This window comes from Suncus etruscus, chromosome 10 (assembly GCF_024139225.1).
Source record: "Suncus etruscus isolate mSunEtr1 chromosome 10, mSunEtr1.pri.cur, whole genome shotgun sequence".
Lineage (NCBI taxonomy): Eukaryota > Metazoa > Chordata > Mammalia > Eulipotyphla > Soricidae > Suncus > Suncus etruscus.
In genome coordinates this window covers 50872937-50899071 of record NC_064857.1, presented here as the reverse complement: position 1 = coordinate 50899071, position 26135 = coordinate 50872937, and the positions used below count along the sequence as shown (strand labels likewise).

At 41.6% G+C, this 26135-nt stretch overlaps 1 protein-coding gene across 1 annotated transcript in view; it reads right to left on the bottom strand.

Annotated features, from left to right (window-relative positions):
• Positions 1–21810, bottom strand: part of CENPJ (centromere protein J) — a 44576-nt gene extending 22766 nt beyond the window's left edge. Inside the window, exons 1-10 of the mRNA XM_049782606.1 lie at positions 21309–21810; positions 20199–20322; positions 17240–17527; positions 15070–15190; positions 12776–12878; positions 10963–12550; positions 6324–6456; positions 4611–4776; positions 2454–2654; positions 1075–1159 (exon numbers count right to left, since the gene is read on the bottom strand). Of these exons, the coding sequence (XP_049638563.1) occupies positions 1075–1159; positions 2454–2654; positions 4611–4776; positions 6324–6456; positions 10963–12550; positions 12776–12878; positions 15070–15190; positions 17240–17527; positions 20199–20322; positions 21309–21749 (3250 nt within the window). The 5' untranslated portion in view covers positions 21750–21810. The remainder of the gene's footprint in view (positions 1–1074; positions 1160–2453; positions 2655–4610; positions 4777–6323; positions 6457–10962; positions 12551–12775; positions 12879–15069; positions 15191–17239; positions 17528–20198; positions 20323–21308) is intronic.
• Positions 21811–26135: the final 4325 nt, after the last annotated feature.

The following is a 26135-nucleotide window of genomic DNA, read 5'->3' as shown; positions in this document are numbered from 1 at the left end:
CATGAAGAAAGATCTTTTATACCTCACAGGTAAAAACTAAAGAATGCAACACCAATTCTCTCTTCCCATTTCTCAGTCTTTTGAAATTCTTACAAGGTGAAAGCAAAAGCTCTGATGAGGGAGATAGAAGGTTCCATTCCTGGCTCTACTTAGTCCTCAGAGCACATGGAGGAGTAATTAATCCCCTAGCATATGTCCAGAGCACTGCCAGATGTGACTTCCAAATGAAAATATAATAACTTCACAAGACTACCCCCTAATAAAAGGCATAAAAATGGGCCGGAGTGGTGGCACAAGTAGTAAGGTGTTTGCCTTGCACGCGCTAACCTAGGACAGACAGCGGTTCGATCCTCCGGAGTCCCATATGGTCCTCTTAACTTAGACCAAGAGCTATTTCTGAGTGCATAGCCAGGAGTAACCCCTGAGTGTCATCAGGTGTGGCCAAAGAAAAGCAAAAAAAAAAAAAAAAAAAGGCATAAACATAACAGTATTCTTTAAATGATATTCATAAACTAAACACTGACTTGCAGTCTCTAAGCATCTAACCCCCTGGGCAGAACACAGAGAGGTGAGCAGAAGAGGTGAGTAGAAATGCAGGGTCTGGGTCCAGGGTCATCATCACTATTTTAGGTTTTAGATGTACATACTTGATAAAATTATATTTTCAGGAAAATGATGGCTGTGGAGCGGGGCCCGTTAGAATGACTAAGGTCAGATACAGAGGCCACTGGGCCTAGCCCCTTCTGTGTTTCATTTCTTTTTTTTTTTTTCCCCCGTGTTTTATTTCTTAAGTTAGATGTAAATTCTATTTGTATTTTTTGTTTGGGGGCTTTTTTTGGTTTTTGGGCCACACCGGGTGGTGCTCAGTAGTTACTCCTGGCTCTGTGCTCAGAAATCGCTCCTGGCAGGCTCAGGGGACCATATGCAATGTTGGGGTTCAAACCCCAGTCCGTCTGAGTCTGCCATATGCAAGGCAAACACCCTACCACTGTGCTATCTCTCCAAGCCCCTCTATATTTTTTTTTAATATTTTACATAGCATTACTGGGGGAAAAAAAAAAAAAACCTTCTTACCTTGTTTTGGCAAATACTTTTTCTTGAATTTTTCTGCCTGGATTCCTGAAGAAATCTGATTGTTTTGAAATCTAATTGATGAGTTCTATATTGAGGTGATTTTAAATATAAAATTACTATTAGTCTCCATGTTAGAACAATAAATGAAACTAACATAACTCTGCTTATAATAAATGTGTTTTAGTTTGTCCTTTTACACACACACACACACACACACACACACACACATACACACACCCTTTTGAATATATTCATGCTTCAAAGAGAGGATAACAGACAATGGAGGACAAGTTTCCTGTGGCTGTTACTCTATTAGCAGAAGAGCAGGATCTGATCAAAGGCAGCAAATTCCTTAGCTCACCTCACCCTGCCCCTCTTCTCTCAATCGTGTTCTTACAGTCAATGGCTCATCACGGTCCTCCAGAGGGAGGGCGAACATCTCTACTGCATCCCTTCACCACTTCCAACCAGACCTTTCTGTCTTCCCCAGCCTCTCCTATACCAAGCTGAATCTTGCCACTACATGCCACCCATCACAAACCCCTCCATGGCAGAGAAATTACAACCTTAGCTTCTGCTTCCTACCCTGCTTACTCTCCTCCCTCTCATTTTATCCCACTCGTTTGTTTTTCAGAAATCATTCCTGGCAGACTCAGGAGAATATCTGAGATACCAGGGATAAAATTTGGGTTGGCTGAATACAAAACCTACCCACTATGCTATTGTTCCAGCCCCTTATTCCATTCTTTTTTAATAAACAAATTATATAATTTGTCTTCATAATCTTCAACAATTCAAAAGCCTCAAACTTCAAAGCCTTTTAAAATATGGGACATTCTACAAAACTAGCCAGTCTCTTAAAAAGATCAATAAAAAATAAATTTTGTTGTTTTTGATTTGGGTCTATACCTGGTAATTCTCTGGACTTACTCCTTACTCTTCACTCAGGGATCACTCCTGGTGGGGCCTTGGGTGACCATATGTGGCACCAGAATTTAGCTGGGTCCGCTGTGTGCAAGGCAAGCATTCTACCTCCAGCCCCCCAAATTTTTTTTTTTGGTTTTTGGGTCATACCCGGCAGTGCTCAGGGGATTTTCCTGGCTCCGTGCTCAGAAATCACTCCTGGCAAGCATGGGGGACCATATGGGGCGCCGGGATTCGAACCGATGACCTTCTGCATGAAAGGTAAACGCCTTACCTCCATGCTATCTCTCCGGCCCCCCCAAAACATTTTTTGTTTTGGGCCAATCTAGCAGCATTCAGGAGTTAATCCTGACCCTGCACTCAGAAATTACTCCTGACATGCTCTGGGGACCATATAGGATGCCAGGGATCAAACCCAAGTCAGCCACGTGCATGCATGGCAAATGTACACTCACCTTTGTGCTGCTCTCGGTGGCTTCAGCTCTCTTCCAAGCATCAAGCCTTAACCTTTCCATCACTTTGATTTCTTCTCGGAGGTCTGTGTTCTCTTGGACCAACATCTCTATCTGGCTCCTCAGACGGCCATGTGTACTTGACCATTTTGCTTCCTTTCTTTTCAAATCTTCCTGTAAATCTGCTACTTGTTGCTTCAGAGCCTTCAACGACAATTTTTTTAATTACTTGAATGGAAGCAGTGCAACCAATGAAGAGATATGAGTTAAATGGTCAAACTAAAACAGCCACCGCTGTGGATGAGAAGGCTTAGCCATTCACATTTCAGTAACATTGGCTATTTTGTTTGGTTGTCAGTAAAAAAAGAATAGGAGTTCAAGCTGGAGCCTCCACCTCATGCTGAGAACAAAATTATCTTCAAGAAATCAGGAGGAAAAGGAGACAGACACCACCTATCAGTCCACAATAGTGCTGCCTTCCGGTAATAATACAAATGAAGAGTAAGCTAAAGCATGAAATAGAGAAATCAGTTAAAGAAAAAGTTAACAAGGAATCATGACTAAGAGAACATAAGATGAGTAAAGGAAGAAAATAAAAGATTCTACGCCACAGCACTAAGAGAGGGGTGCACGGGTTAAGGCACTTTTTGCCTTGCATGTGGCCAACCCAGTTCTATAACTGGCATTACAAATGGTCCCCCAAACCCTGCCAGGAGGAATCCCAAAAGAGCCAGGAGTCAGCTGAGTACCCCTGAGTGTGGCCAAATAAACAACAACAAAGAAGATTCAAAACTATCTTCTCTGAAAATTCTTTCTGGCGATTGTAAGAAACAGGGTTAAAGAAATGGTGTTGTTTACAGAGACTAAATTATGTAAATGCAGGTATTCCCGGGGAGAAATCAAGACCAAGGACTGAATCAAGTAAAGATGAGGCTACCTGGGGCCGGAGAGATGGCATGGAGGTAAGGCGTTTACCTTTCATGCAGAAGGTCATCGGTTCGAATCCCGGCGTCCCATATGGTCCCCCGTGCCTGCCAGGAGCAGTTTCTGAGCACAAAGCCAGGAAAAACCCCTGAGCACAGCCGGGTGTGACCCAAAAATCACAAAAAAAAAAAAAAAAAAGATGAGGCTACCTACATGGGACTTGTCATCCCAAGGCGTGGGCCTGGCTGAGAGCTAAGGAAGGATGCCAAGCAGTGCTTCTCTCTGGGGGGGTATGACCCACTCCAGGAGTACTTAGTATGATGGGAACTAGCAGGAGCCTTGGATACTTTGGGTGGTGTTTTCTGTGTGTACTTAAAGAAAATTTATTTGCAGGAGGACACATAGAAAGAGATCTGAGAACTGGCCCCCAGGCCAAATATCAAGGAGGATGGAGATTAAGACAAGGCAGTTTCAGGGCAGCAAAGTGGAAGGAAACCTCTCTTCGGCATGAGAAAACAGGCACCATGTGGAGACAGTTAACACAGACATTTTAAAGAAGTTTTGCTGTTTTAAAGTTATGGAAATAAGAACTGCTAGAGAAAAAGCCAAAAAAGGAACGAACCTGTTTTGCTTCTTAAAAAGTAGGTGATAACAGATCTTTCTGATGCAGTATCTTATCAATTATTTGTTGAACCAAAGACTAATTACCCAATTTTTCTTTAACATTGAGTGTAAGATTCCCAAAGCATCACCAGGAATAGTGCCTGAGCACACAGCCAGGAATAAGTTCTGAGCACTGTCAGGTGTGGCCAACAACAACAACAAAAAATGATATGACAGTGCTGAAGCAAAAGCACAACAGGTAGGGCATTTGCCTTACACACAAACAATCCAGGTTCAATCCCTGACATCCCATATGGGTCCCAAGCTTTCCAGGAATAATTTCTGTGCAGAGCCAGGAGTAACCCCTGAGCATCTTTGTGTGTGTCCGCCCCTCCAAAAAATTGTATTAGTGATTTTTTTTTTTTTTTTTTTTGGTTTTTGGGCCATACCCGGTGACGCTCAGGGGTTACTCCTGGCTATGAGCTCAGAAGTCCCTCCTGGCTTGGGGGACCATATGGGACACCGGGGGATCGAACCGCGGTCCATCCAAGGCCAGCACAGGCAAGACAGGCACCTTACCTCTAGCGCCACTGCCCGGCCCCGTATTAGTGAAATATTTAAAAAATGACATACCTGTATTTCTTCACGTTCCTTTTTATCTGGAAAAGCTCTTGCAACTGTAGCATACTTCTCAAAAACTTTACGTTCCTTTTGTAATTTCCTCATTTCCTCCTTTTTAAACTCTTCTATTTGAGCCAATTCTTTTGTTTTAAGTTGTTCAAAGTCTGCAATTTCTTTCCTGAAAGAACCAAATTCTGTTATCATCTAAAGCAGCAATTCCCAAACTTAGTCTACAAGTATTTTTCAGAAAAAATAAAAACCATTCAGCACCCTTCTGGAAATGGACTTAATTGTAAGCAACCCCCAATTGCACCAAGATCTTTTCCAACACCAAGGGGCAGTATTGTCCACTCCAGGAAGCTCTGTTCTAAAGAGACCAATTCAATAATTTTATAGCACACCAGTGAAAATAGAGATCAAGGTGTATGAAGGCTATCTCGTAGAAAAGCTGAGGATAGTATGTCAAATGCTGAGCCATTCTGAATGCCTCTAAGAAGCTTTTTGTCCCAGAAGCTTTTTTTTTTTTTTTTTTGCCACAGCCATCAGTGCTCAGGAGTTACTACTGGCTCTGTACTATGGAATTACTCCTGGTAGTCTTGGGGAACCATATAGCATGCTGGGGATTGCAACCCAGGTAATTTGCAATGCAAATACCCTACCTCTTGTACTAATGCTTCAATCCCAATTTTTTTTTTTGATCCAAAGATTATATAAGTGCAAAGGAGAACAAGGTCTAAGGATTTTTTGTTTGTTTGATTTTGGGCTACACCCAGCAGTGCTCAGGGCTCTGCACTCTGATAGCAGTTGAGGGATCATATAAGGTCCCAAGAATTGAATTGGATCAACTTCATAAGGGCTTTACCAGCTGTAGTACTGTTCTGGTCCCAATTATGAAATTGTTAATAAACTTGATCCATATTTTAAAAGCTAAAAGGTATAAGATCATAAGTTGAAATCTGAAGGAGGGTGCCCAAGATCGAATGTGGTGTGGCCTGGGCCAACTTTGAGGAGTTTGTGCTGTGAGACCCAAAGTTCTTAAGAGGCTGTCGAAAACAAAGAAACACGTCAGCCAGCCTACAGTGGTTCTCTGTCTGATGTGTCCAGACAGGATCAAGCGTGCTTTCCCTTATTGAGGAGCAGAAAATTGTTGTCAAAGTATTGAAGACACAGTACAAAGTCAGAAAGCAAAATTTAAAAATGAACCATTATTGAAGAATAAAAAACAAAAGTTTCTAAGTTTAAATTTAAAAAAACTTTTTTTATTTTTTTTGGTTTTAGAGCCACACCTGGCAGCGCTCAGAGTTTATACTCCTGGCTCTGAGTTCAGAAATCACTCCTGGCAGATTTGGGGGACTCTATGGGATGCCAGGGATCGAACCCAGATCCATTCTGGGTTGGCCTCATGCAAGGCAAATGCCCTACAGCTGTGCTATCTCTCCAGCCACAAGTTTAGATTAAAAAAAATTTTTTGTTGTTTTTTTTTGGGGGGGCCACACCCATTTGACGCTCAGGGGTTACTCCTGGATTTGCATCAGATATGCATTTCTGGCTTGGGGGACCATATGGGACGCCTAGGGATCAAACCATGTCCATCCTAGGCTAGTGCTTTCAAGGCAGATGCCTTACTTCTAGCACCACCGCTCTGGCCCCAAGTTCAGATAAAATTTTAAAGAGACAACCAAAAGTCACTGTTTATTTTATTCCAACTTACTGATGCAAACTTGCCTGAGTTTTTCCAAAGAACTTTCTTGTTCCATGCGAAGTTTAACTAAAGATGTGTTCTCAGCTTTAAATTTTTCTATTTCTGTTTCCAATTCAGTAACTTTCTCTCTCAAAGCTTGAGATCGAGCACTGTCACCTATAAAATAGAACCAAAAACTAAATTTCCAACATTCATCAGCAAAAATTAGCTATTAACACTGAGAGCCAAAAATATGGTAAATACATGTACTAGTAAAATAGGACTAGAAGTAACCCTTCAAAAAACAAAAAGGAAAAAATTGAATTGCTTGATTTTCCAAGAAAAAAACTAATCTAAATTTAAGAATCAAAGTTTCTACCTCAGGTGAGTATCAATATGAGAGTGAGGTAAATATTATATACAAAATCATTCCAATCAAGTTTTTAAAAAAAATCAATATGGGGAGTATATAAACATAAGAATGAAATATGACAGGGTCCCAGAGATAATACAGGGGTGAAGGCACTTGCCTTGCAAGTGGCCAACCCAGCCAGGTTTGATCCCTGGTACTACATATGGTCCCCCAAGCAATGCCAGGAGTGATCCCTGAATACAAAGCAAGGAATAAGCCCTGAGTACTGCTGGTTGTGGCCCCAAAATACACACACACACACACACACACACACACACACACATACACACACACACACGGACAAAAGAAAAAGTTATTCATAAAAACTAAAAGAATATAAACATCAAAATCAAAGTTTAGCGGGGCCGGGCGGTGGCGCTAAAGGTAAGGTGCCTACCTTGCCTGCGCTAGCCTTGGACGGACCGCGGTTCGATCCCCCGGTGTCCCATATGGTCCCCCAAGCCAGGAGCAACTTCTGAGCACATAGCCAGGAGTAACCCCTGAGCGTTACTGGGTGTGGCCCAAAAAAAAAAAAAAATCAAAGTTTAGTCCCCACTAAAATCTAAAGACATACAAACTTTTTTTCTTTATATATTAAAGCCTACTGTCTTTCAACTATGCTTCTGGAAAATAAATCCCACGTTTTTTGGCCAAGCAATCTAATTATAAAGTAACTAGTGGAAGAACTTACAAAATCATATGAATTATATTCGTACAAAAATTGATAACTCAGGAAGCCAGAGTGATAGCACAGCGATAGGGCAGTAGCCTTGCACACAGCTGACCTGGTAAAAACCCAGGTTTGGGGGCCGGGCGGTGGCGCTAAAGGTAAGGTGCCTGCCTTGCCTGCGCTAGCCTTGGACGGACCGCGGTTCGATCCCCCGGTGTCCCATATGGTCCCCCAAGCCAGGAGCAACTTCTGAACACATAGCCAGGAGTAACCCCTGAGCATTACCGGGTGTGGCCCAAAAACCAAAAAAAAAAAAAAAAAAAAAAAAAACCCAGGTTTGATTCCGGCATCCCATATGCCCCCCTCCAGCCAGCCATGGGCACTTTCTGATCGCAGAGCCAGGAGTAACCACTGAGCACAGTCAGGTGCGGCCAAAAAGCAAAAAAAAAAAAAAAAAAAAAATATATATATATATATATATATGTATACATATACACATATGTATATATATGTATGCATGTATCTCCTAGTCAAAAGAAAACGAAGCAAGTTTTCATATCTACTACATAAAATTGCCAAAGGAAAAAACTACAAGAATATATCAAGGGGCCGGCGTGGTGGCGCTAGAGGTAAGGTGTCTGCCTTGCCAGCGACCTAGGAAGGACCGTGGTTTGATCCCCCGCCATCCCATATGGTCCCCCAAGCCAGGAGCGACTTCTGAGCGCATAGCCAGGAGTAACCCCTGAGCGTCATCGGGTGTGGCCCCAAAACCATAAAATATATATATATATATCTCAAAATTATATCACAGTTACATTTTGTGTAGATCAGTCAAAAATATGTTTATTTCTGTATATGATGCCACCAAGCTTCCTGCAAGGACTACTTGGAAAAAATGTATTTTGTTTAGGTGCTGGGAGAGAAAAGCATGGATTTGTCCCCAATTTGACCGCAGAGCATTAAGGCAGACCCATCATAGAGGGTCCCAGCCCTACAGTGAATCACTGCAGTGGCTCACCCCCTGGTACCAAGGGTCCAAGCAGTGGTCACATGCTCAGACCCAACAGTGAGTTTCTATCCAGGCAGCTAAATGATAGAAAGAAACCCCAGGTCTCCTGAGCACGTCTTGGGAAGCCCAGAAATACAGAAATAAAAAAGAAAAACAAATATTCCTTAAATTATATTTTTAAGTGACCTGTGTTTGGCTAAATTTATTTTAAAATAAAAGTATTCTAGAACCAATAAAACTAGTATAGTGGGTAGGACATATGCCTTATAATGCGATCAGCTCAGTTCCCCAGTGCCCCTACAATGCCCTGTACAGTGGAGTGATCCCTGAGTACAGGAGTGTGAGGAAGAGTAGGGTGTTTGCCTTGTATGCAGCTGACCCAAGACAGACCTGGGTTCAATCCCAGGCTTCCCATATGGTCCTTCAAGCCTGCTAGGGGCAATTTCTGAGCACAGAACCAGGAGTAACCCCTGAGTGATGCTGCTGGTTGTGGCCAAAAACCAAAGAAAAAAAGAAAAAAGGGAGTGTTAGGAGTGGTGGAATCACTCCTACTGATGACAGAGTAGGAGTAAGTCCTGAGCACCACTGCTTAAGGCCCAAAAATCAAAAACAAACAAACAAAAAAAGAAATATTCTTCAAAATAGTTTATTTATATTGCAGAGCACCTATCCTTTGCAAAGGCATTCAAAATTTATTATGCACCACGTCTCAAAGAAAATTTTTCCAATGTAAGTTTAAAAAGTCCAAAACATCAATAAATACTTTACAGCCATTACATACAGGCTGCTGTTTATGTTCTTATACACTATTCAAAATTTATTATAAGGGGTGCAGAGATATAGCGAGTAGGTGCTTGTATTGCACAAGGCCAATCCAAGCACCAAGCTGTGACAAAAATGATTCCTGAGTGTAGAACCAGGATTAACCTCTGAAAAACTCAAGGTATGGCCCCAAAACAAACAAATAAAAAATCTGTTATGGGGCCAGAGAGACAACATGGAGGTAAGGCATGCAGAAGGTTGGTGTTCGAATCCCAGCATCCCATATGGTCCCCTGAGCCTGCCGGGAGCGAATTCTAAGCACAGAGCCAGGAGTAACCCCTGAGCGCTGCCGGGTGTGACCCAAAAACAAAAACAAAAACAAAAATATCTGTTATAAGGGGCAGTCCTTATGCCCTCATCTCTATTGTCATTAGGAATTATTACAATAATGTCTTTTATTTTTCTTAAATCCCATAGATGAGTGAGACTATTCTGTGTCTATCTCTCTCCCGATATGAAGCTTACCACAAAGAGTGGTCAGAGTAGTTAGAGAAATAACTACACCAAGAAGTACCGTGACAATGGTAGTGAGTGAGAAAATAAAATGCCTGTCTCAAATACAGGCAAGGGGTGGTGGATGAGGGAGTTAGGATTCATTGGTGGTGGGAAAGTTGCACTAGTGAAGGGAGGTGTACTAGGTCTGAAACCCATCTACAAACATGTTTGTAATCATGGTGCTTAAATAAAGATATTATTTTAAAAAAAGATTATAAATAAATAAATAAATAAAAATGTGTTATAAGAGGCAGGTAAAGTACTTGCTTTAACCTGTGGCTAACCAGGGTTCAATCCCCAACACCACTTATGATCCCTGAAGCCACAGCAGAAATGACCCCTAAGCACCACAAAAACAAAGTAGAGCAAAAACAAAGAAGTGAATTTTTATTTTTTTGGTTTTTCGGGCCACACCCGTTGGATGCTCAGGGGTTACTCCTGGCTAAGCGCTCAGAAATTGCCCCTGGCTTGGGGGGACCATATGGGACGCCAGGGGATCGAACCAAGGTCCTTCCTTGGCTAGCGCTTGCAAGGCAGACACCTTACCTCTAGCGCCACTTCACCAGCCCCCAAAAGAAGTAAATTTTAAAAAACATGCACAGGGGGGCCGGAGAGATAGCATGGAGGTAAGGTGTTTGCCTTGCATGCAGAAGGTCAGTGGTTCGAATCCCGGTGTCCCATATGGTCCCCTGAGCCTGCCAGGAGCAATTTCTAAGAATAGAGCCAGGAGGAACCCCTGAGTGCTGCCAGGTGTGATCCAAAATCCAAAAAAAAAAAAAAAAAGCATTCACAGGGGCCAGATAGTATAGGTTGCTTGCCTTACATGGCCAATCCCAGTTCAATCCATAGGATCCCATATGGTCCCCCAAGCACTACCAGGAGTAATTCCTGAGTGCAGAGCCAAGAGTAGTAACCCCTGAACATCACCTGAGTGTGACTAAAACCACCCCCACCAAAGCACACACATGAAAGAAAGTATGCAAAACTTCAACTGACAAACAAAACAAACCAGAAACTGGGTACTCGGTGGTTATTAAAAAAAATTTATAGGATTTATAAAATTTATAAAAGAAATTTGAAAAATTTCTACATGTACGATTCATCAAAATCTCTAATAACTATCATTTAGATCGATAAATCAAACCAAATTTTAACGAATCATCTACTAATTTGACTTCAGAGCAACTAACAGGACAATGACTTCAAGTATTCTGATGATACTGATAAGAATGTTGAACTTCTAACACTGACCCAAGTGATAATGCTCTGACTTACCAGATGGTTGGTCTTGACTTTGATTTAACTTGGATTCACTTCCCAAGCGTGCGTCTGATTTCGGTTTTGGTTTCAAAGCAGGGAACAGTTTAATCATCAGATCTGATGTGGGAGGACTTGAATTCCTGCTGGATTTGCTTGTTTCTTCCCCCTTTTTCACTGGGGCAACCTTCCTTTTTATTGTTTTATCTGGTGCACAAATTTCACCTTTCACAGAATAGACTGCCTGGGGAGTCCCATAGCCGGCTTCATTCCCGCGAATAACAACATCCTTCTTAAACAAATTTTCTTCCAAGTCTGTCCAAGATCTTTCGTCATCAAAGTCAATTTTACTGGTATCTACAGCTGTATTTTCCAAGTTTTCTGTTATGATGGACTCATCACTACTATAATCCTTATCAGACAAATCCAGACCACCCTCTCTCCTTTCAGCAACTCTTTGAGTCCTGACTTCATGGAATGGTCTCCCGCTGTCAGAGACCTCTGGGCTATCTCTTCTGCAGCTGGAAGCTCTTTCTTTATCCTCAGGGGTGGGCGTTATGGTGACATCCAGGTCATCAGAATTAGTGCTACTATCACTGTCTGTTGCACCTTCTTCATTGCTCACACCCCATGAAGTCTGATTCCCACACATGCTCTTTTGAAATGCTTTCCTACTGGGTTTACAGGACTGTTCCCTTAGCCCATTAGAGAGGAACGTGGGGTCTTCTTGTCTGGGTGCAACCTCACACTCCTCCCGATTTTCACAATCAGGGCCACCCAGAGGCTCGTTCTGAATGCACTGATCAATGGTGTCTGGTGTCATGTTTTCCGGCTGCATAGCTTGAACAGGGGTAGAAGACAGCCGGTGACCGCGGCACAGCTGCTGGTCCCTCTCCAAGATCTTCAGTACAAAAGAAGAATTACTAGAAAATGATATTTCATCAGCGGCTTGTTCTAGAAACAAAAATTCGTCTAATTCTAAATTTTCCCTTTCCTTTTCTTGTTCCCAATTCTCCAACCTTTTCTGGAGGGAAAAGTCCAGAGAAGATTCTGTTAATCTCACGGTCTCACTCGGAGAAGTCTTGCCACTGACAGGCCCCAACGGAAGAGGTGGTTTGTCTTTCCTTTGTGTTTTACTACATACTTTGCCAGCAATCTTAGAAGGCTTTAGACACTCAGGTACATTTTCTTTATTATTCGATCCAAGTTTCTTTTCTGATTTGTTCTGGTCTCTAAACTGTCCGTCACTTTTCTTTTCCACTGGAATTTTAATTCCAGGTGGAGAAAGGCTTTTCCTGTTATTCTTAAATACTTTTGGCTTCTTTCCGAGTGGGACAGAGCCAGTCTTGGGTCTAAGATTATTGCTCTTTATAATGGGACTCTCTGTACTCAGTTCTTTACTGAGGCAAGCAGTTTTTCGTTGGCACTGCTGTCTGTCTGCTTTAAACATAGGTTGATCCTCTGAAATGTTCTGGTTATTCTCTACTATGCCTTCTCTTCCTTTCTGAAGTTTAGACTTAGCATTAGTAAATCTAGCTAAGCCTTCTCCTCGTTTTAAAAATGGCCGTTTAGGTTTTGCCTTGATTAGCAATGGTCCTTCTGCCTCCTAAAATTAAAGAGTATTTTAATTAATTCTGGTAAACTCAAGGAATTAGTTATTTTTATAGAAAATTATGTTAATGACTGTAATCATACAACTACAATTATATTTGTAATCACGGTGTTTAAATAAAGATAATTATTTTTTAAAAAAAAGAAAATTATGTTAAAACAAATTATATACAAATTTCTAAAGTTTCCAATAATTTAAGCAAAATAGCAGAATGCTAACCCTTAGCTGTTTTTGTTTCATTTCCTGTTCATCCAACCGAATTTGTTCTTCTAAATAGTCTTCAAATGTCTGCTTCCTTTCTCTAATAGCAGCTTTAATTGGCCTGCTCATGAGAAAAAAAAAATCATTTAGTATGCAGATCAAATGGTATTCTACATTTAATATGTCTAATATGCCCTGACTTCACTGAAAACTAACCTTTGCAGTTTTCAGATATGCTTCAAGAAATCTGGTGAACACTACACTGGCCCTCCATCTTCTAAAACACAGGCATTCACAGCACTCCACCCAAGGTTCAGTAGCAGTAGCACTAAGGTACCTGCTGAGGTCTAGCTAACCTTTTGGGTAACGGATACAATATGCCATTTCTACATATCTAAATAATCAAATATATATATATATATATATATATATATATATATATATATATATATATATTGGTTTTTGGGTCACACCTGGCAGCGCTCAGGGGTTACTCCTGGCTCCATGCTCAGAAATTGCTCCTGGCAGGCTCGGGGGACCATATGGGATGCCGGGATTCGAACCAACAACCTTCTGCATGAAAGGCAAACGCCTTACCTCCATGCTATCTCTCCGGCCCCCTCAAATATATATTTTTAAGAAATTTCTTTAGGGGCCAGATCAATGGTACAGTGGTAGGGCAGTTGCCTTGCACAAAGTCAACCTGGACCCAGGTTCAATTCCCAGCATTCCATATGGTCCTCCAAGCTTGACAGGAGCAATTTCTGAGCGCAGAGCCAGGAGTAACCCCTGAGCACTGCCAGGTGTTACCCAAAAAAACCAAAGACTTTTTAAAAAAAATGTAATTTGATAGTAACATCAAACTAGAGGCTCTAGTATTTCTCTTCTCCAATACAGGATTCACTCTTTGAGATTAACTGTATTAAGATATCTTTCCTTTTTTTTGGGGGGGGGGGGGTTTACACCCAGCAGCACTCGGGCTACTCCTGGCTCTACGCTCAGAAATTGCCCCCGGCAGGCTCAAGGGACCATATGGAATGGCAGGATTCGAACCACCATCCTTCTGCATGCAAGGCAAATGCCTTACCGCTGTGCTATCTCTCTGACCCCAAGATATCTTTCTTATGTTACAAAGCACTTCTAGCTACTACTTCGATATCAAACATAAATTGACCATATCCCCAACCTTTTTCTGTTGCTGATAACTATAATAGTTTGTATCTTCAAACTTATAATAAAAGTAAATTCACGGGGGCCGGAGGGATAGCATAATGAATAGGGAGTTTGCTTTACACCCAGGTTCAACCCCCAGCACCCCAAGCCTGCCAGGAGTGATTTCTGAGCTCAGAGCTAGGAGTAACTAGAGTGCCACAGGGTGTGGCCCAAAACACACACACACACACACACACACACACACACACAATGTAAATTCAAGCAGAGCCAGATAGTAAAGCAGGTAGGACATTTGCCTTGCACACAGCTGATCAGGGTTAGATCCCAGCATCCCATATGGTCCTACAAGCATGCTAGGAGTGATTCCTAAGCGCAGAGCCAGGACTAACCCCTAAGCATTGCTGGTTAGGGCCCAGAAACAAAACAAAACAAAGACAAAAACAAAAAAATAATTCAAGCAAAGTAAAAAGTGATTGGTCAATGATTGGTCAAACTGTCCCATTTCTAGAGGGACCACTATGACAATAATAATTACTCTGGACAAGAACTGGGTGCTAAAAGAAAATAAAGTCGGGGACCAGAGAGATGGCATGAAGGTAGAGCATTTGCCTTGCTCGCAGAAGGATGGTGGTTCAAATCCCAGCATCCCATATGACCCACCGAGCCTGCCAGAAGTGATTTCTGAGCGAATAGCCAGGAGTAAACCCTGAGCACAGCCGGGTATGGCCCAAAAACAAAAAACAAACAAGAAAATAAAGTAATACACATGATACCTCTTCAATTACTATTGAATTACTATATTACAAACCAATATTTTACCAAAAAAAAAAAAGGAGAAACAGAGAGACAGAGGAAATGTCTGCCATAAAGGCAGGCTGAGAATAGAGATGGCCTCCCATCTCTACTGGGGAAACTGGAGACAAGAAATGAACACTGGTGAAGGAATAGGTGCTGGAACATTAAATTACCAAAACTCAACTATCAACGACTCTGAACCTCACAATGATTTAATAAAAAAAAAAGAATCCCATTCTTTTTAAATGTACATTTAAAATAAGATGCTTTGAAATATGTGAAATAAATGTACTTAGATAAAGAAAATAAACTGTCATTTCTATTCCTTTCAACAAAGATAATACCTTTCTTCAATATTAACCACTTCTGAGGAGTCAGCAACTTTTTTTTTTTTAAAGTTCACCTCACTCCCTTCCCGAAACTGTTCTGTCTCTTTCTCCCAACATGGTAAAACTCCTTCTTCCCCTAGGATAAAAATTAGGAACAAGTTAGTTGGAGAAAAAAAAATTAAGCATTTTACAAGTTATTATGCAATATATTTAGCTATAAAAATATTATATGCTGAAGAGTTCTCCAAAAAATAAAATTAAATTAAATTAAAAGTATTATATGCCAAAGATTTTAGAATTTTTAGGCCTTCTTGGATTTAAAAAAAAAAAAACCTATAAAACACTAAAATGCAACATTCCTCAAAGAGCTAATACTATGGAGAATATGCAGGTCTTTCAATTGTTTTAGTATTTTTGAGGGGGCTCCCGAAGCAGAATCGCGGCCACCAAGGAGGCCCTACAATGCCAGGGAAGAAACTAAGGGTAGTGTGCCAGCCCTATGGTATCTCCATGGACCCCTAAAATGTACTTAACTAAATTAGAATAGATGAAAATGGGGCAGAGAGGTAGCTCAGTGAGAGAGGTAGGCCTCTGAGCTTTGCACATAGGCCCAGGTTCGATCCCAGAACTGCAGATGAATTCCCTGAGCCCTCCCAGGAACAACTTCTGTACAGAGCCAGGACCGAATCCTAACCGTAGCCCTAACCCTGAGCAAGGCTAGGTGTGGCCTAAAAACAAAAGGACAAAAAAACGGTACAGAGTACAAATGTAATACATGAACTTGGTTAAAATCTCAGCTTAGGGGGCCAGAGAGATAACATGGAGGTAAGGTGTTTGCCTTGCATGCAGAAGGTCAGTGGTTCGAATCCGGGCATCTCATCTGGTCCCCTGAGCCTGCCAGGAGTGATTTCTGAGCATAGAGCCAGGAGTAACTCCTGAGTGCTGCAAGGTGTAACCCAAAAAAAACAAAAAAAACAAACAAACAAAAAATAAATAAATAAAATCTGAGCTTACAAGAACATTTTATTTTAACAAGGAACTTTTAGGATAATATAAACTTCTACAGGGGACTTTATGGAATGCTGGGATTCGAACCTCCTTCTATCCTGGATCAGCTGCATGCAAGGCAAACGCCCTACCACTGTGCTCTCTCTCCTGCTCTATTCTATGTTTTTTTAAAAGCAGAAAGAAGCTCAGTAGCAGACCACTTACCCATATGTGTGAGGCGTTGGCTCAATCCTGGCACATCAAAATAAAATAAGTAGGAAAGGAAAGTTGTGCATACAGAAGTGAATTCCATGACTTTTGACCTTCACACTGAGAGCCAGTTTTCTGGGATCAGGCTGGGTACTAGAAATACATAGTGAAACTTCCCCTAATCAACGGGAATGTTTTTCTGTAATGGAAGTGAAGCTGGGGGCCAAATTTGATATAGACTGGAACTACTCCAAGTTCTGTGCTCATGAGTGACCCTGAGAATGATCAGGGGAACACATGTGGTGCCAGAAATTCAAAGCAGGGGCCCAGTTAATATGGATGCAGGGAAGCCAACTGCTTGGTCTCCTGTAATCTCTCTCTTGTCCTGGAATGCCTTTCATAAGAAATAACTCCCATCACTCACCTATTTTTCATATTTTACATTTCCTATCATATTACTTACTACCACATACATTTTTTCTTTTTTTTTTTTTTTGTTTTTGTTTTTGTTTTGGGTCGCACCCGGCATTGCTCCTGGCAGGTTACTCCTGGCTCCGTGCTAAGAAATGGCTCCTGGCAGGCTCGGGGGACCATATGGGATGCCGGGATTCGAACCAATGACCTTCTGCATGAAAGGCAAACAAACGCTTTACCTCCATGCTATCTCTCTGGCCCCACTACCACATACATTTTAAATCACTTATTTTGAAGCACTCAAAGAAAATAGTATGTTCAGAACCCACTGCTTCCTCTTTTGATGACCCCCCCCCCCCACGAACTAGGTAAGTCTGAAGTTCGCATAAATACTGTTCTTGGAAAGTCAAAAATTCCACATCAGATATCCAATCCAAAGACATGCTGGACCACATATGGCCTTATATTATTAACTAAAGCCATAGGAAACATAAGAAAAATGCATGAAGGGCTCATTTTGTCTTAGGACAACTTGGTAACAGTTAAATACAGGAAGCAAATCTAAGTAACTCACCTCCAGAGTCATTACAATTTTCTTCTTTCTTTCTAAAGGGAGCTTCTTCGTATTTTGCCCCATAAAACAAACTGGGAGAAGCACTATTCTTTACATTTGAAACAAAATCCTCATGAATACTTCTACTGAAGTTGTTTTGTTCATCAGATATAAAATTGGAATTGGACATTTTTCCTCGTGTTTGATTCTGGTAGACAGATGATGACAAAGGGGTGGTTTTCTCTATGGTGGCAGAATTTCCTGGAGATCTATACTTCGGGCTCTGATTATCAGGCAGAAGAGTTACACCTTGCAATTGTAAAAATCAACACAGTCAATGGTTTTTCTGTAGTATGCTTTGTGCCCTAAGAGCCCCCAACCACTAAGTAATAGTAATTTCCCCCCTTTTTAGGAAAGTATATTCACAAGAATTGTGAAATGTTTTGACTCAAATATTCATCATGCATATGCTTACATATGAAGCATGGGCAGACAGTAAGTATATCACACATATCTGGAAGGTTCACACATTCATGTTCCATATGGCAGAAGCTCTGTTGATCATAAGTGGTGCCAGAAATTGTTGGCCAAAACACACACACCCCAAAATGTTATTGATAATATACAGTTGGGTATTATTTAAATGAATTGTTGACATTTGCCTTAATGTCTATTATAGAAACTATCAATACTATAAATACATATGATGAATATTCTTTTTTTTTTTTTTTTTGGTTTTTGGTTTTTGGGTCACACCAGGCAGTGCTCAGGGGTTATTCCTGGCTCCAGGCTCAGAAATTGCTCCTGGCAGGCACGGGGGACCATATGGGACGCCGGGATTCGAACCGATGACCTCCTGCATGAAAGGCAAACACCTAACCTCCATGCTATCTCTCCGGCCCCATGATGAATATTCTTTCGGTTGTTTTTTGTTGTTTGTTTGTTTTTTTGGTTTTTGGGCCACACCTGGTGACGCTCAGGAGTTACTCCTGGCTATGTGCTCAGAAATCGCTCCTGGCTTGAGGGGGACTGTATGGACACCAGGGGATAGAGCACGTTCCATCCTCGGCTAGTGTGGGCAAGGCAGACGCCTTACCTCTAGTGCTACCCCTCCAGCCCCTCTTTAGGTTTCTTAATAAGAGCATTAAGTGGTTCTGAAGCCAACAAAGTATACAGGGGCCAGAGAAAGTTCAATGGAATGAAGGACAAGGTTCACATGCAGAAGACCTGGGTTAATATCTGTAACCTATTGTCTGTCCCCCAAGCACTATAGAAGACAAATCACCCCCAAGATATCACTAAGCCAAGAATAGTCCTGCACATTACCAGAAGTGACCAAAAATCAAACAGGAAAAAATATGGCCGAGTATATGTCTACCATGTACGGTTCCACCTCTGTATCACATGCGCCACTGGGCATAGCACATTGCCCTAATAAAGCAACTACTACATAATTTAACAGTGTTAGTGCTTTTGTTTTAAATGAAATAGTTCATTAACATTTAAGAAGGTCAGCAAGAAAATATGGGCATCAATACCAAAAATGACACTGAAGGTAGCTTATCTTAGCATGTAGTTTCTAATCCCTTTTCTTACATTTCTTCTGTATTTTATTTAGGCCATAATGGCTTATAATTTTACACTTTCAAATGTAGTGGTTTAAGCACATTTCAACACCAGAAGTTCCACTGTGTTGCTGGTTTCCCTCCACTATGGCCTCACCATCCTAACCCCACATCTCATTGACCTAGTAACCAATTTCTCTATTCTGTAGAGAAGTTAGTGCTTTAATTGTAACTTTGAAATATGCTTCCCTGTCAACTCAACCTTAGTGCTATTTCTACTTTAAATAGTAGCACAATTATTTTTATACTTTTTTTCATATTCCATAAAGAATCTTGAACCATCTATTTCAGGTATATATCCTTTTTATTCACCAATACAAACAGTTGAATATATTTCTACTCTTAATAGTCTGACAAGTTATTTAGCATATGTTGTAAACTAATTTATTTAAGACTAATTCTCTAAACTAATTTTAGTTAATTCTGAAGTAGCAGAACTGAAATATGATTGGGACATTTGGAAGATACTCTGTGTCCAGATTAAAGGCACTCATTTATAAAATTAAAATTTCAAAAGACCTAGCGAAATAAAAGATCTAGAACCTAAGGCTACTACTGGTTTACAACCCATGCCTAATTAATGAAAAAATGCTTGGTTTATAAAGGCAGACAGAAATATAGCCACTCTGCTCGGCTTCAGAACCATACTAAACTATCTTCTGTGCTTGGATAATAGAATTCTTTCAATGTAAGCTCAATCAGTTTGTAGAACTGGTGTGCATATTAAGGTGTCCAATGTTATCTGGAGAGTGATTTTGAAATATTTTCAATCGGACTGCTTTGTAGCAAAAGCATTTCAAAATAGCACTCTTATTTTCAGAAAAATTTCATTAGTTTTTATTGGTGTTTTCTATTTTTGTTTTTGCTCTGTCATTAGAAACTATTATAGCTGTAACCTGTTGTTTCAGATAATTGTTACTACTGGATTGTGTCCCATGATGTGAAAAACAGCTGGGACAATGTGTTTGCTTCTTAATGCTGCCTTTTTTGTTAATTAATCAATCAATTTAATTAATTTTTGGGTGGCTACACCTGGTGATGCTCTTTGGTTACTCCTGGCTACCAGGAATCACTCCTGGCGATGCTCAGGGGACCATATGTGATGTCAGGGATTGAATTCTGGTAAGCCACATGGAAGGCAAAGTGCCCTATTTGCGGTACTCTCCCTGGCCCCAGTGCTGACTATTTTAAGACACATACTTTATTAAATCAGGAAAGTGCAATGAGAATACAGAGATGGAAAACAGTGGTAAATAAGTGTGCAGGTTGTGACCATATGGGATTTGGGGGGCAGGGGTGGTGGTGAGGAGTGCACAGATAAAGATTGACTTAGGACCCTAAAAAAGCAGAAGTACCTGGCAATGTGTGCTGCCCAGACACCATTGTAAGCAGCTTCTCTTGTTCTTCCATAAGCCTCTGTAGTTGCTCTAACTGTTGCCTCTTCAGTTGCTCCTGCTTCTTCTGTTGTATTTCTTTCAGCTTTTTAAACATAAATCAACTTTATTAAGTGAATTTTTTTTTTTTTTGGTTTTAGGGCCACACCCGGTGACGCTCAGGGGTTACTCCTGGCTATGCGCTCAGAAGTTGCTCCTGGTTTGGGGACCATATGGGACGCCAGGGGATCAAACCACGGTCCGTCCAAGGCTAGCGCAGGCAAGGCAGGCACCTTACCTCTAGCGCCACCGGCTCCGAATTTTACATTGACTGACCTTTGTTCCTTACATTGACCTAAGTCTCTCCAAACCATCCCTATCTTCCCAAACCATTTCAAAAAGGAACCCTAAGTAGCCAAACTTCCACCAAAAATCTAAAATCCAGTTTGTAGGCTTGGTTTGTTTGTTTTTGAGGCCACACTTGGCAGTGCTAGGAGGGGCAACAGGGGGTGCTCCCAGCAGTCTTGGGGGGTGCTGTACAGTGCCCAGCAAGGAAAGTGCTATACTTCAGAGCCACATCCCTAGAGCCTAAAATTTGAATTTTTATAAAGGAAACAACATCAAATATCTCAACTAAGAAAGAAAGTCACAAAAAAAATATAAAAAAAGAAGACGAAGTCACATAAATCCTATGGGCCAGAAATAGCATGGAGGAAGGGCATTTGCCTTGCATGCAGAAGGACAGTGGTTCGAATCCCAGCATCCCATAGGGTTCCCAAGCCTGCCAGGAGCAATTTCTGAGCATAGAGCCAGGAGTAACCCCTGACTGCAAGGTATGATCCAAAAACCAAAAAATAGATAAATAAACAAACAAACAAATAAATAAATGTCTCAGTAGATTAATGATCAGCTTCCCCCCCCCCCATTTTTGATCAACCGTTACTGTTTTGACTTTGCCAAATGGGGCAGGAACTTAAAGATATTATGTTATTTTTATGTTTTACATGCTAAACATCCTTTTACATATCACATTACACAAAAAGCAAACTTTGGTATATTGAAGATTTCACAGCACTTCACACAATATTGTACCTGTTCAAGCTTTTTAAAAAGAGGGTCTTTATAAGCCATTTCTTTGCTGTCACTTTCAGTTTCTGAGATAAAGTCACTTCCATTAACTTCCCAGTGTCCAGGAGCATCCTGACATCCCACTATCTGAGGTCCCTTTTTAGTTAAAGACAAGACAGTATGTGTTTCAGATTTATCTGAGAGTAGTCTGTGAGGGCTATGAGGATCCAATTTCTGCTCTTGAAGTGAATCCTCTTCACTTATACAACTGAAGCTATTTGAAAAATGTGCGACTTTGACAGGAAAACTGGCAGAAGGGTTCCCAGCTGCATGCTTCTCTTCATCTGCTTCCAAAATGGGTAATTCACGATTTAATATGACCCCTGCCCGAGAAGGATTGGTCATCCACTGGGTTAAGAAGTTCTGCCCATGACAGAAATCTGAAGAGGCTGGCATCAGGAACATTTTAGTCCAGTGCTGCTATCACATTAAAACAGTGTAAAAGCCGGAAGATCTTTTACTTCCAACGCCTGTAGAAAGAAGATAACCAACAAAAAGTAATGGTTAAAAGCTATCCTACCCAAAATAATCCAGAACAAAAATCTACTAAGTAATTTTATATAAAATATTTTATCAAAGCAATGGAATATTACACTATAAGTTATGTCTTTAAAACATCCAGGTTGCTTGGAAACCATAAAATAAAGAAAATAGAAACTATATCAAGTGCCTTCTCAGATCACATGCTTTGAAATTGCAAATAAGTTGGGAACCACTCAAACACTTTAGAGATAAACAGACTACTGAATAACACTGCACTGAACAGGCAAGTTGGGAGAAAAGAAGTTTGAAATGCAAATGAAAAAATACTGATGGGGAAACAATCAGAACATGTGGAACCAGAGCAAAAGCTGTATGAATAAGGAAGTTCATGGATGGAACTACAAAGGCTCATCAGGAAACAAGGCAGGCACAAGCAAAGGAACCAATTTTACATCTTGAGAAAATAGAAAAGGGCCAGAGAGCATAGGAGTTGCCTTTGCACACACCCAACACCATTTCAATCTCTGACACTTGGTCCCCCTGATCATCACCAAGAATAACCATCAAGCACAGAGCAAAAGTAGCCCCTGAGCACTACCAGGTATGGTCCAAACTTCCCAACCCCCAATAAAAAAATATTGTCAATAATAAAAGTCTCAAGCCAGATGGATTCAATAATGATATTTCTAAACCTTCAAAGAGGACCATCTATCTACTCATCCTTCTCAAGTTCTTCTAGGAAGTAGAAAAAACAGGAATCCTCTCAATTCCTAGAAGCTCAACATTTCTTGATACCAAACTTTGTCAGAAACTTCACTAAAAGAGAAAATATTCATTTCTTTTATTTTTGGGTCACACCCGGCAGCGCTCAGGGGTTACTCCTGGCTCTTATCACAGAAATCACTGCTGGCAGGCTCAGGGGACCATATGGGATGCCAGTATTCGAACCACCGTCCTTTTGCATGCAAGACAATTGCCCTACCTCCATGCTATTTCTCTGGCCCCAAGAAAATATCTTGATGGCTATAAATGTATAATTTCCCCAATAAAATCCTAGCAAATAATAAAGAAAAACTCCGCTAAGTACATCATGCATCACAATCACCCCAGGCATTCAAAAATGGTTCCATATATAAAAATCAATATATACCACATTAATAAATGGATAACAAAAAATAGGGGCTGGAGCAATAGCACAATGTGTAGTTTCTTTTTTTTTTTTGTTTTGTTTTGTTTTGTTTTGTTTTTGGGTCACGCCCGGCAGTGCTCAGGGGTTACTCCTGGCTCCATGCTCAGAAATCACTCCTGGCAGGCACAGGGGACCATATGGGATGCCAGGATTCGAACCGATGACCTTCTGCATGAAAGGCTAACGCCTTACCTCCATGCTATCTCTCCGGCCCCCAATGTGTAGTTTCAATGAATAGCACAACTTCTTTGCATGCAGCCCAGGTTTAATTCCAGCATCCCAGGTGGCCTCCCACCAAGCACCACCAGGAGTAAGTCCTGAGTGCAGAAACAGAAGCAAACCCTGAGAACCTCCAGGTATGGCCCAGAAGGAAAACAAATGATAGATAGATGGATGGATGGATGGATGGATGGATGGATGGATGGATGGATGGATGGATGGATGGGTGGGTGTAGGTGGGTGGGTAGGTAGGTAGGTAGGTAGGTAGGTAGGTAGGTAGGTAGGTAGGTAGGTAGGTAGATCATCTCCACAGATGCAAGCAATGCACTTGATTAAGATACAAAAATCCAGGCCAAAGAGATAGCACAGAGGTAGAGCGTTTGCCTTGCATGCGGCTGACCTGGGAGGGACCCGACTGGGCAACCTATATGGTTCCCCAGCCCGCCATGGGCAATTTCTGAGTGCAGAGACAGGAGTAACCCCTGAGCACTGCTGGGTGTGGCCCAATAACCAATCAATTAATTAATCAATAAATAAATAAAGTTTAAAAAAATCACTGGCCAGAGCAATAGCACAGTGGTAGGGCGTTTGCCTTGCTCGCAGCTGATTCAGGACAGATGTTGGTTCGAATCCTGGCATCCCATATGGTCCCCTGTGCCTGCCAGGAGTGATTTCTGGGCGAAAAGCCAGGAGTAGACCCTGAGCGCCACCAGGTGGGGCCTAAAAATAAAAACAAAAGCAAAAATTTATTCATGGTATAAATACTCAGCAAAATGTGAACTGAGTGAACTTATCTCAACTTAACTGGGAAAATACTGGAAAGCCTTTCCTCAAAGATGAGAAGACAAGGATGTCCTCTTTCACAGTTACTATTCAATACTGTATTGGAAGCCTTGCAACAGCAATTATGCAAGAAAGAGAAGTCAAAGATCTTCAAATTGATCAAGTAGTGGAAGTGTAAATATTTGCAGATGACAAGCTACTATAAAGAGAAAACCCTAAAAACTTCATAAAAAACTTCTAGAAACAATAAACCTAAATAATGTAGTACATTAGCAGGCTACAAAATCAGTGCAGAGAAACCTGATGCGTTCTTATATTATTAATGAAGCAGAAGAGAAAGAAAATTTTCAAAACATCTCATTTATGATGTATTAATAAAAAAATAATCGAGTCCTGGATCAGAATGTGGATCCTACAGGCTCCCAGCATGACTCAACACTCACTTTCCCCAAACCCTAGGCCCTGCCTGTCTCCCATCCTGACATACCTGCCCTCCCAACCATCCCAGATGCATCATCTGAAGAGAGGCACTTGGAGTCCTGGATCTGAACCTAGATCATCCAGGCTCCTCGAGTGACTCACCTTCTCAAGCTCTAAGCCCAGTCTGTCACCCATCCTGATGTCTGTCTGCTCTCCCATCCAGAAACTGCACGGGTGCATTGGCACAAAGACTTTCCAAGTTAGACTTGATATTTCCAGGCATGTGAGCCCTAGGACTTATTTTTCTCAGACAATATAGATCCTCAAAATTCAGTCGATCAAACTAAATGAGTCGGCAATTCTTTTTATCATACTCAAATAACCTACATGGTTAGGAAAATAAGAAAGAGGGGAAGAGGAGGAGGAAGAGGAGGAGGAAGAAGAGGAGGAGGAAGGAAAGAGGAAGAGGAGGGGGAAGAGAAGGAAGAAGAGGAGGACAGAGGAAGAGAAGGAGGTAGAGGAGGAGGACGGGGAAGAGGAGAAGGAAGAGGAAGAGGAGGGGAGAAGTAGGAAGAGAAGGAAGATATAGACATCTTTTGAATACTCAATTCAACAGATCCCATTCTTAAGTAATGGGAAAACTCAAAGTTTACCATACAAACCTACAACATACAAAAACAATTTGGAGCTGTACAAGTGGGGGCCAACTAGTTACACTAGCACTCTGGGGGGTAAAGGAGGGAAATATGGGATGCATGCTGGGAACAGGGATGGGGAGAGGACAACAATGGTGGTGGGAATGCCCCTCATTCATTGTCATTATGTGCCTTAAATATTACTGTGAAAGATTTGAATTCACTTTGGCCATAATAAAAATTTAAAAAAAAGGGGGGGGGGACTATGAAGGTCAACTGCAGTTGGGGATATGAAGAGAAATCTAAGGCAAATCTTCTAGCCCCTCAAAACATCAGAGCCTGGGATATGTACCACAGAAAGAAATCACACTCCTAAACATGTATGCAGCCTGGGATATGCACCACAAGAAGAAATCACACTCCTAAACATGTATGCAGCCTGAGATATGCAAGACAGGAAGGAGAAACCACACTCCTTAACATGTATGCAGCCTGGGATATGCACCATAGGAAGAAGAAATCACACTCCTAAACATGTATGCACCCAAGAAGAGGCCAGCAAAATATTTAAAACAATTGCTGATAGATCCTTTTTCTTTTTTAATTTTATTTTTTGTTTTGTTTTCTATTTTATTGCTGATAGCTTGGAAGAAAGACTTCAAGGACAACACAGGGATAGTGACATGACACACTGTCCTGTCATCCCTGGACAGGCCCCCCAGGCTAAAACCCAACAAGGCTTCCCCGGCTCAGTAGCTGGACAATGCCATCGACCCTTTGCCCGCCACGCCAGCCCCGCCAGCCCGGAGCAAACCCACTCCTCCGCCCAGAAATTACCGCCTCGGGACGCCGCCGAAGAGCCCCGCAGTCCCCGAGCCCCGCAGCGGCGTTTACAAAAGAGCCGCCTTGGTCACGTCGCGGGCTCACGCCAAGCCCCGCCTCTTCCCGACCCTAAGACTTCTGGGAAATGTAGTTCCGCTAGCCCCCGCCTCCGTGGCCATGCGCAAGCACCGCCGGGTGGAAAGACTACAACTCCCAGAAGCGTCATGGCGAAGTCCACTG